General features: G+C 40.3%; 1 protein-coding gene across 6 annotated transcripts in view; it reads left to right on the plus strand.

The window, feature by feature from the left end:
- LOC115339547 (myosin VIIA and Rab interacting protein) overlaps positions 1-12297 on the plus strand; it is a 236801-nt gene that overhangs the window by 215345 nt on the left and 9159 nt on the right. For 5 of the 6 annotated variants that reach the window (XM_030009692.1, XM_030009690.1, XM_030009696.1 and 2 more), the window contains 2 exons: positions 2996-3058; positions 9422-9616. In XM_030009692.1, the coding sequence (XP_029865552.1) occupies positions 2996-3058; positions 9422-9616 (258 nt within the window). The remainder of the gene's footprint in view (positions 1-2995; positions 3059-9421; positions 9617-12297) is intronic. The other variant, XM_030009691.1, reaches the window with a different exon arrangement.

Genomic DNA, 12297 nt, shown 5'->3' on the forward strand with positions numbered 1-12297 from the left:
AACCTGTAAGTAAGTTTGTTAAGCAGCACAGTGGGATCCTGTTCCCTAAGTGAAACCTCCCAAGTTCCTTGACAGTATGAATAACAGCATAAATATTCTTGCCGTAAAACATTTATGCCTTCATTCTCTGGAAACATTTTATTCATCTTAGGTTTTGTAAAGCTTTATTTTGGGAAGAGTGTGTACTACAAGCATCATCTTCATGTGTATTTGTGCGAGAGGCCTATATTCTTTGTTTTGAGAGAGTACATCTTAGATTTTTCACCAGGTAAATTAGCGCCTTTTGACTACTGGTATAATGAGATTGACACATTTCAGAAAATCTGGCTGACGTCTCTCTTTAGCGAGAGGAATAGCCAGTAGCTGTGCATGTGAGTGCATGTTACCGCAGCAGAAGAGACAGCGAGCTCCCTGGTGTGGTGTGTGCTGGTGGCAATGCCTGCGGATGGCCTTGGAGAGGGTGGCCAGGGCTCAGTAAAGGGAGGTTAGGTGAGGGAGGGCTCATGGGACTTGGTCACTGGAGAGAAATATGCTCATGGCCTTGATGGAGCTGGAGAATGGCACTGGACACGCACATGGCAGTGAATCAGGTGTATCACAGACTTGTTAAAGCATCACTGTAGGGATGGCAGCAATGTTATAACAGCAGTGCTATAAGACCAAGAGAGAGCCTGTGTCTCCTGGTCACTGGGCTTCTGTCAATCTTTGTGCTGGTGCATGCGCCATCCTCGTAGAAGATGATGTAGTAGTTTTTGTGATCGTTATCTTGCAACTCCCTGAACTCCTGGTATTTTGGTTGGTGTGTTGGTCTGGGCAGAGTTTAATAAGAAACTGCCATCCAGCTTCATATGCCTGAAAGCTTTAGAAATGACTGAGTAAAAGTTCCTAAAGGAGCCAGAACCCCATGGCTCACTTAAGCAAGAAAATGTAATAGCGTAAGTGTAGTAACTTTACTACTTTGCTACGACTATGTTAATAAAGCTGGATGGTATAATACAATGACATCTTCCTGGGTTAACAACTCAGAAGGTATTTGTGTCTCTGTTGTTTCACATTTTTGTGTGCAAGATGCTTGGAATAATTCTTGTGTTTTGGTGGATCACAGCTTTTATTATGATGTGAATTATCTGGGCAGTCTTCCAAAGTCCAGGATTGAAAACTGAATGTGGGCAGCATTGTAAAAAGTGATCTTTAAAGTTTATGAACTGCAGATAATCTACACACAGGATTTTGAATGACAGCAGAGAAAAAAGATTTTGGTTATGGAAGGTGAAACAGTGACTTTTTCTTCTAAAAGCAGTATGAGACTTTAATCTTCACATTGGGCTAATGGATCCAAAGTTTTAAGTTCTCAATTCAACAAAGCAGTCAAGTATATGTTCAGTTTTAAACTGAGGACTAAGTATTTTGCTGGCCAAAAATCCTGTTCAAGAGATTTCTCCCATGTGTTTACTACTAGTTATTGTCTTTAGTATGGAAAATTAAGTTGATCCTAAGTTTGTTGGGTCAAAATCTGAGTCTTTGGTTTCAAGCAAAATAGTTGCTTCCAGACCATAAACATTTGTTTTTAAAAAGTTTTCAGAAGTGGGCAGTGATGTTTGTGTTCCTCCAACTCTGACACTTTCTGGGCTCAATACAGCTGTGTAAGTATGGATATAGACAGTCCATCTGAGATGCCCTAGGGTATCCCACAGGGCCTTAAGCTGCTAGTCCAGAGGAAAGACGCATCTCCTAGGTCCCTGACATATCTGACAGCGTTGTTTGAAAATCCTCAGATACTTCAAGCTGTTTCAAGTTGCACCTTGTCTGCCTGTGTTTAAGTAACTGAATCAAAGCCCTGTTGAATCTACCTGGGGAAGTGCAGAATAGGTGAGACTTCAGCTGGCTTCACGCGGGGAATGCAGCGTCTTTGTAAGCAAGATTCTCAAAGTCTCAGGTTTGATACTTAGGTGCATGCATGCCCAAGCCAGCTCTGTCCAGCATGCGTGCAATGGGAATCTCCTTCAGTTGTCTGACCACCAAAGATTTATTTACCTAGGAAGAAAATGTAAAAGCCATTTTGCAGATACAGTTACAGAATATCAGTGAAGATTAGTGTGAGCTGCTGTAACAAAACGGCAGGGAAGAGACTGTAATAAAAACGTTACTATTTTCTTGTCTTCTTTTGTAAGCAGCCCAGAGACTTGGCAGTGACAGATGAGCTCTTTCAGATCTAGCTGGAAGAGGTTCAAGAAAATGCTGCTCCTCAGCCGGATGGTACTTCTGTCCCAGCACAGCCCACAGGGTAACTGTGGTTGGGGCATTACTTCAAGGCAAAACCGGTCAGTTTAGTTTAAATAGACCTAAGTAAATTAGGGGGATTAAGGTAAGCCTACTGACTTGACACTGGCGAGCGGTAGTATGAATGGTTTTAGCTGTTCATTTTGGGCCAGTGAAGTCCACGAGAGGGACTGCAGCAAACAGTAGGAAGTGATTTGGCACAAGATATCTGACTTAACTCAGCCCAGGGGTTTCCGATGTGAGCATCTGACTGTGGCATAAGTGAGGTGCAGACCCTTTTGTAACTAGAAACACATCCAGTGTCCAAATTGCAATTGTGTAGACCCAAAAATTGAAGATAGATGGCTTTTCTTCTTAACACTGCTGCAAAACTCTTTTTCTATTGCTAGTGCTGCTTCATTTTGTGATGGTGAAAATCAGTATTTCCCATCTGTTTCATTTTACAAAAAATGATGTGTCATTTGCAATATCTGTCTTAATGAGATCTGTTATTCTAGATCCCACAAACAAAAATAAATTAGGCATTGCTTTGTTTTAAATATTTTAGCAATAAATGTAAATTCTAAATTTTGTGGTATTTTATATTTGCTAGTTTCTTTATCCTTGCTGTTCATCCTAAAGTTCTCTGTAACTCTGAACGTATAGAAATGTTAACCTCTGTAGCTGTTAATATAACTTTTCTGCCTTTTTATTTAACTGCTTTCCCACTATCTAGGAAAAACAAAAGGCTTTTGATCTTCATTTAAAGCTGCAGTTTTTGTCCACTGTATTGCAGCAGGTGAGAATGCTTTGTTTTGTCTGTGTCTTCTTACATCTCTTACGTAGTTAGAGATGCTATAAAGTGATATTGAGGGTTTCTGCATTTCCCAAGCATAATTCTCAAACTCAAAATGTTTTCCTGGAAATATCAGGCCTGAAAAATCATACCTTTTGGCCACAATCAATAATCACTGCAGAAAGTTATTTTATAATCACAGCTAGCCCTGTGTTACAATGGGAATGATGAGCATGAAGTTGACATGTGGAGGAGACTGGCTCTTTTATTTGGCTTTGTGATGAGAATTTGGTTTTATCAGTAAGGAAGAACAGAAGACAAAGCTAAGGTGTATGATCTTCCTATTCTCATGTACTCAGCTATATTAAGAAATTTGGAAGGAAAAAAATTAAAATTTTATTTCAGCAATAAGATTTGTAGCAGTTTCTGACCATAGTGGTCTTCAAAAATCTTTCTAACCTCCCAATTTAAAAAATAAACAAAACCCTTAATTCATCGTAGAGATTGTACACAGTGAATAAGCACTTTCTCACTTTGCTGCTAGTGTCTATTGCTTATCATTCGTCTAGGTGGGAGGAGGTTTCATATTCTGTGCTATTTGAGTCTCAGCTTATGAGAATCAGATATTAAAACAGATTTTCATTTTATTCCCTGAGCAAATATATGCTTATCTTATATTTTAAAATACATGCTATTTTTAGTATGTCATGTGTAGTGCTAAGCAAATTAATTCCATAGCATTCTGTCAGTCATATAAGAAGAGTCACTTTTTAGTGTCAAAAGTTGATGCTTAATTCAGCAAAACACCCCTCTCAGCTTTTTCTTTTTTCCTTACTCTCAGAGTTAAATTTTGTACTATGAATTTTAATCACCTTTTAATCATCTTGGGTTTATTTAATAAAAATACCAAGAATGATTTTAAAGAAAAAATGTTTTTCCTATTGTGCAATGTCGCTAGCCTGTGTCCATTACAGATACTCTTACACAGTCCTGTGTGGATTTTAAGATTTAAATATTTCCATTTCCAACATGGACCATAATATTTCACCTCTTAGAAAATAACTTCTTTTCTCATGATTATAAGCAACTTGTCTCTAGAAATGAGGCATTACAAATTATTAGGAATAACATCTGTAACTACATTAGGACAGTGGATTGAATTCGTTAGTAAAAATCTTAATATTTGGAATGACCTAGCACAATCAAAAAGGGGGACTGTATTTCTCGGTGTCATACTTTGGAGATTGTCAGTAGAATAATAGCTCACTCTGTAAGATAATTTAGCTTTCTTTTTCTAAATGAGTTCCCATTAATGAAGATCCTGATGGTAAGGTCAAGGCAGGAAGTCTTAAACTTGCCCAGAAAAGTAATTCCCTAATACCACAGTTTATCATAGTATACTTGTCTTCCACCAAACTTCAAAGCAAATTTTAGCTTTCTTTCCCAGTCTTTGTGGTAATGAGTGGTTAGGGCTCACTTTTAGGCCAAAGATCTTTCGGATGTCAGGGTTGATGCCTGCCATTGATAGTTGGGCATTGATGGCCCTGTTCCTCCCACACTGTGACTTGGCTGGTGTCCCAGACCTTGCTTGCCTGTGAAGGAGATGGACTTTTGGTGGGCTTTTCAGGGCCTTCTCAAAGCTGTACAATGAAGTCCCCCAGGGTGGGGAGATGAGGGAGGCAGGTTTGGGTGTTGGGTTTTTTTTCATCAAGTTTGGATTCAGTCAGGTTACTCTGAAAAGATGAATCAACCAGTGGCAAATCAAAACTCATCTTTTCCCCAGCCCCCCTCAACTCCCTGCAAAAAAAATGAGGGTTACTGACTGCGAAACGGGCACGCAACTTGGACCATGATAGAATGGCTTGAGACTGGAGCTAAAAATGATTGCACTACAAGCCATCAAGGATGTGGTCAATACTGCCAGAGCTGCTAGTGATGGAAAGTTTTTCTTGCTCTACTTCTTGATCTAACTGTTGATGTCAACTGTTCTCTATTGTATTGTAAGTCACTGCCTCCCATGCCAGTTTAATAGAGCCTAACAATGGCGTAACATTATAGTAGCAAAAAAGAGAAAATGCTAATGCCGGAGTACAACATGGAGAAAAAATTAGTGCAAGTGATAGAGAATGTAACTACTTTAAGAGCATTAAAAATAAAAGCAGTAATGTTCATGCAAAGGAAACCTGATGTGGAAATGTCATAGGCTGCTGAGATTCATACAAGGACTTAATGCTCCCCTACTCTCAGCAGTTTGGATGCTTACATTGCTTCTGTTTTATCATCCCGCTTTCCTTCCATTACTCATCATCCTTCGTGCAAAGATGCAAATGCAGTTCTATAAAGCACCTTCCAGTGTAGCATCCTGAAGTAAAACAACAAAGGAAATATTGGCAGCATCAGCAGGGCAAGGAAAGAGAGACAGCAGAAGGGGAGGGAAATGGCTAACGGTCAGCAAGAGCTAGCTTAGACCACTGAAACAACCTTCAGCAAAACAAATCCTTTCCATCTGTCCAACCACACACAGAAATGACAGTAAAGAAGTTTTACAAGATGCTGTTTGTTATACACGATGCACACATATATGTACATGTGCTTGCGTGCACACACTTTTTTAGTATTTCATTGGTTTTAAAACTCTTCTGTGAAGAACTCGGAGAAATTGAGCATCTCCTTTTGACTGTGTCTGTAATGTATTTGTGAGTGTGGGCATTAATTATCATAAAAAGAATAAATGCATGTTTTCCTTATTCCATTAAACTCTTAGTCTTGAATTCCGTAAAAAATGAGATTCTCATAACCAGTAGAAACACTCAAATTTGGATCAGCTGCATCGATTTAATTTGGGAGGGGTGGTGTTAATCCAGAAGTAGGGTAGCACAGTTGAAACCAGAATGTATCCCAGTGTTTCAAGAAGAATGGTTGTGCTTAACTTTTCTGTGCTAGATATTCATAACAGAGATTGCTTTCTGCGTCTATAACATCCATATTAGTTCTTTGACTTGCTTGACAAGACAGACGGGAGAGACTTCATTATGGCATGATAGCTGTCTCTCTGAATCACTTATAGGGGTTAACAATGACCTTTCCTGCAAGGGCAAGATAAATTAGACAGCCAAGAGGTCTTTATAGCAATTTGAAATGTCCACCTACCAGGATGATCTTGGTGTGCGTGTGTCTGTGAATTTTAGGTGATTTTTATAGAACCTCGTAAATCCTAGGTTTGACGTGGGTGGTCAGGGAGGGGAGAGGATTGTGAAGCACTAAAACTCCAGGACACTTCTTTTTTTTTTTTTTTTTTTTTCCTTTTTTTTCTTCCTTACACATGTTAAATAATTATATCTAGAGTATCCCACTAGGTTTGCAAACTGGCCATTTTGGAACATGGGCTGTTTTAACAGCTTTTGACAGTTGACAGTTACTCAAAAAAGAGGTCAAAACATATGCAAAACCATTAATTGAGTATCCAATTTTTCCAATTTGAGAACCCTAGAACTCCCCACATGTTGATTTTATGTCTCCCTCAGGCAGACATTAATCTCTTCTTGCTTCTGTGTAAAATACAGCCCAGGACAAAGCTGAGTTCCAAATATCCTTTAGCAGAAAACTTTCACAAAGTTTAGATTTAAATACATTGAAATATTGCTTGTGCTCTTAAGTTTTGGGAGATCTACTCTTCAGATATACTCTACAGAAAATCACCTTTGCTTGCCATGTATTTCTTTACAGTGTTTAAACTCCAGTGCTGTATCCTTGTTATACTATAAAGAAGATGTTTCACAAGCTTAAAGAAAAGCTTTAATGTTGTGACTCCTGTGTCTAGATACCTGCAGGATAGGATCGAGATACGTTCAGTGATGCACACATTTTTAAGAACATTCATCTAGCTGCCTTGTGCAATGTTTAATGGGAAGCGAATCTTTGGTTTTAAAAGTCAAACAGCATCTGCCACTAAGAACTTACCTCAAAATTCTAGAAAAGCTAAGAATCACATTTCTGCACTAGGGGAGGTTTAGACTGGACATTAGGAATCATTTCTTCTCTGAGACGGTAGTCTAAACACTGGAACAGGCTTCCTAGAGAGGTGGGCGATGCCCCAAGCCTGCCAGCGTTTAAGAGGCATTTGGACAATGCTCTTAATAACATGCTTTAACTTTTGGTCAGCCCTGAAGTGGTCAGGCAGTTGGACTAGATGATCATTGTAGATCCCTTCCAACTGAAAAAAGATTCTATTCTATTCTATTCTATTCTATTCTATTCTATTCTATTCTATTCTATTCTATCTCATTGAACTTTTCTTCCTCTATCCATTACCTATTGAGGAGGTAGAGTATTTTACTCAAATTTTGATTTCATAAAGCTTCCTATCACAGAACACTTTACCAGGAAAACAGAAACCAAAAAACCTGTTTTGTAGTAATTGGTCTGTAATAAATGCCAATATGGATTCTCATATTCTGGTATATGAACACGTTTTTCTAATTTAATTTAATTTTTTTTTAAATCCATTATTAACTACAAAGGATAATAAAAAAAAATTAAGAAATAATGAACACTAAAGTGAGGCTACAGTTCTTGAAATGGAGAACATACATCAGTGAAGATGATGAAGAAAATGTAGTGTCTGGCCTTTATCTTTTTATATTCACTACTCATAGAATAAGAATTAGGTACTTGTAAAAGCAAATAATAAAACAAAATAACATTGATTTCCTCTCCTGTCCTATAAAATTATTGATCTGTTTTTAACCTAATTGGCACTTGGGAAAATAAATGGAAAAAACAGTAGGCTATTTATGGGATTCAAGTATTTGTTCTCAGTGAAAGAGTCCTGGCCCTGCTTGTTCAGGACTGTGTTGGCCATCCTAACAAGCTAAAGATCTGAGTGCTGTAGCATACTGTATTTACTTTGTTCTCCTTCTCTTTAATCTCATGTATCTAATTATTTCTTGTAATTCGGAGAAGTAACAGTGCTAACGATGCCTTAATGTATTGATACACAACAATTGAGCACACACTGCTAAAAAAGTAGTTTTTCAGTAAAAGTCTTATCTAACATAAAAATGAAGAGCTTGATTAAAGGAAAGAGATAATAAAAGTGGTTTTCCAGTTAAACACACCAGAGTTTGTGTGAAGCAAAGGAACTTTATTTCTCCTATATCCTGCCTAGGAGGCCAGCCGACGTATTGATTAATACAATGTTTACGTAACACACGGACATTTTTAATCAGTTATACTTTCCTGAACTGTAGAATTTACTATGTAGAATCCAAAGACTTTCTGTTTCCTTGGGTTTGATCCTCAGATATTTTGTTTGTGGGAAAATTTACAGATGGCCAGGCCCCTGATTCACATGCATAAATATTTTCAGGTTTGGGGAATGAATTAAGTTTAGGTCTAAACTTCCCACGCTTTCTTTTAGACAAAGCAACACTAAAGGTATTGCACATAAATTCAGTGACAGTATTTGTATTGGCTTCAACAAGCTTTGGCTCAATCTCCAAGCTATATAGTATGGATGTTGAGCTTGGTGCTTGAAGGTACATCAGGTGAAATTTCATTGCCATCAGAGAAGTTGTCCTGAAGCCTAAAGCTCTCTGAGAATCATCAGAATCAGGATGGTTAATTACAAATTACAAATCACAAAGGAGGAACACTGATAAAAAGGCTTACAGTTGTTTAAAAACAAGGGGGGGGGGGAATAAAACTGCATGCTTTTCCTTGGTATTTGATATAATTTATTTCATAAATACTAAAAAAATGGTAGATTGAAATTTTTAAAAAATGAGGATACAAGTGTTTACACACTTGTAGCTCAACCTTTGTTTTTTGGGGCTATCATATAATTCATAGCAAACATCTTTGTAAAATGCTGTCCTCACAGGGCTGCTGAAGATTGCTTTCCCATGTTTGCAGCTGCAGTGCGATAGCTCGGGTGGATGTGGATACAGATGATTCCACATCTGTTTGCCAGTACCCAAAAAGGAAGATTGTATTTTAAAACCTGTTTAAAACACTATTGCAAAAATAGCCTTATCTAGCTCACTTGGATTTTAAAGCTGGATATTTGTGTGCTCCTTTGGGATAAGATTTGGACCATCCCTCCAGCAGAAATTGTGTTGTAGAAGAATTGCATGTGTATGTTATTTTGCATGCTGTAGCAGTGTGCATATGTGAAAAAGGGAGGGAGAAAAAGAGAAGTAGATTCCAATTTCATTACATAGTTCTTGTGTCCATTCACAGCAGTTAGCCAGGTATATCGTTTTAGCATGGCTAAAGCTGCAGCTATTAGCAAGGTGATTTTACATATTACCCCTCTGTGTTAATTTAATGCTGTTGTTTTCTCTGTCTGCTCTTGTAACAAAACAGAAGTACTCTGCTGTCTCTCTCTGCAACATATCTACAGAAGTCCTGAAAGTCATCAATGCCACTGAAGAACTGATAGCAGAATCCACCAGTCCCTGTGATCTCCCAGCTGACATTCAGGACAGAGGAAGAGGCACCTTCCCACTGGGGATGGACCCCGTCAGACTTGATGAGCAGCTCACCACGTTGGAAGAAAACGTAAGAACATGAATCAGTACATGAAAGTGTGACGTGTGAGTGAGTGTACCTATGTGTGTGTGCCAACTGGAAAGGGAAAGCGCATAGGCAGCATCAGTGGATGTTCAGAATTAATTTTGAGTTATCAAACAAATATGCAAACAGAACAAAAAATCCTGTTTCAAAGGGGTGCTCAGCTGTGTTGTTTGGGGTTTTTTTTAATGTGTACTTTCAAATATCTGGGGGAGAGGGAAAGTTGGGTGTTTTGGGGGTTTACAACTAATTTTAGAAGCTCTGTCTCAAAAGTTAACTTAAGCCCCCTGAACCTCTGTGGCTGTGCGGCTGCACCATACCTGCCTGAAACCACATGTCTCTGAGTCCCAGCACAGCCTCATTACTGTAAGGACAGGTAGGGCAAGCATGTCCCCATTCACACAGAGAAGAAGTGGAGGAGCTCTTCCTCTACCCACACGTCCCCAGCATACCACGCTGAGCACCCAGGGAGCTGGAGCTGCCTGCTGCACTGTTAAAAAAACAGGCCGGAGAAGCCGAATTAAACATTTGTTTGGCTGCGTCCGAATCATCTGTCCTTTTTCATGAGTACCTGTCATCTGCAGGGAAAAGTGCAATGCTGAATCATAAAGGGAAGTCACTATTCATTGGAAATTTTTATGCATCCACTTAATGGAGTTGGTACACTTGTAACTTTCGATTTTCTCTTCTTCCCACATTTAACTGATTACATTTCAGTGATTTTTCCCTTCATTAGGAGCTCTTAAAGATCTCATAGGAATCCACGCTGTCCCATTTTAACATCCTGATCAATTCAAGAAAATAGATCCTGGGTTCATTTAGCCCCAGAAAATTTTCAGACAGAATCTCTTCTTGGGGGATAAAATCAGTTTCCTCCACAGAAACGCACTTCCACAACAGCCCCAGGCTAGGGACTGAGTGGGAGATAATCCATGGCAATAAAAGCAGGTCCTGGCACTGGGTCTGTCCTACCCCAGAGCCCTCCCACCAGTCCCACAACTCCCCTGTGCCTCTCACCACACCTTTATCTGAGCTCAAATCTCCCAGCCCTGCTTTGGTTCGAGGGTTCCCAAACTAGACCCTACCCCTCCTAACCTCATCTGCTCCAAATCCTTTTCCATCTCGGACCTTTCCCCCTGCCCACACCAACAGGATGCCCTCCAACCCACCCCAGAGCACCTTCACTCCTCCTCAACCAGCTCGCAATTGTAACCTGACCACCAAACCTCTCCTTCCCACCTCTGCTCAGCCTTCCCAGGCATCCTGCTGTGCCAGCTGAGGTGATCCCGCTCTTCCTCACTCCCACATGCTCTCCTAGTTGTTGACATCTCCTCCCCTCCATCCTGGAGCACCACAGCCACCTGAACCTGCCCCACCACAGGGTTTTCCACGCAGCAGCCATGCTCCTGGCTCCTCTCTGGGAGGGCAATTCTAAACAAACAAGCAAAATAGGCTAGGGAGTCCTCCCCAATAGGGCTGGGAGGGTGGGAGAGGAGGATGTGTGCAGGAGATGCTGGACGTGTGGCAGCTCAGATATGGCCCTCTGCAGAATGGTAAAGGCTTCCCATGGCAGCTGGTGCCTGGAGAAGGGTATCACGTGATCTTGTGGCGAGCAAAGCGCCTTCCTCATGCCATCTACCGTGATATCCACTTCATTCTCACACGACAGATGTGCACCCCCCCGCCCCAGCTTCTAGTTGGGTTTGGTTTATTTTTTTCAGAATAATAGAAGTAGGTAAGTAGATGGAGATTTTCTCCCCCATGAAATACTAAAGTACCCTAGGTCCAAACATCACAGAATGCATCTGGCACAAGACTGAATACGGAATGAAAATCCAAGTTTAGGCTGGACCACATCTTCAGAAAAACTAAGAAATTCTGCAGGAGGACAGAGAGCAATTTGGGGAGAGTTGGTCCCATTTTTTTTCTGTGGAGAACTGTGTCGTAAACTGTCTGAGGTGCATTTTTTTTCCCCAATTACACTCCGACAATCCCTTCTGTCTTTGTGGAGCTTTGACATCTATGGTGCCTTGGTCCCCCAGTCATTCATTTGGGCCAAGCATTTCTCACTGAGCAGAGACTGGGCGCTGAGGCAGAGCATTTTGTGCTGTGGTGTTGCCCTCTTTGCAGCATATCTCTGGTTTAGCTTCTCTCAGTTCCCTGCGTAGTTCATAAGGTATCCAGCTCAGCCTTGCTGTGTCCCCACGCTACATCTTTCTGTGCCCCACACAGGATACAAAGTGGATGGCAAAACTTCATGGTTTCAAGATTTCACCACCACACTTCATAGCAGAGTTAAAATGCCTTTAGAAATCCAGGAATCCATAACTTTTTCCAGTGCAACTGATAGCATGCCTGCGTGCAGCATATCCTCTTTGCAGCAAATTTTGGAAGAGGATCTGGGTGTATATAGACACTTTGCTCATTTTTGCTCTCTCTAGCATTTCGGGGACTGTGCATGCATCAGTGTGGAGAATGTAGGGCCACCTGTACCAGCACAGGGTCAGGTGGGTTTTAGTGGAAGCTATACTGCCTAAATGGTAGTAAAATAAGTCTCCACAATCTGAATGCAAATGTGTGCATAAGGTCATAATTTAGTGGAGACCTGCAAGTACACCATTGCTGTTCAGAAGCACAACGATTGTTCAGGTAAAGAGAATATTCTTTAG

The sequence above is a fragment of the Aquila chrysaetos genome, chromosome 3 (assembly GCF_900496995.4).
Source record: "Aquila chrysaetos chrysaetos chromosome 3, bAquChr1.4, whole genome shotgun sequence".
Taxonomy (NCBI): Eukaryota; Metazoa; Chordata; class Aves; order Accipitriformes; family Accipitridae; genus Aquila; species Aquila chrysaetos.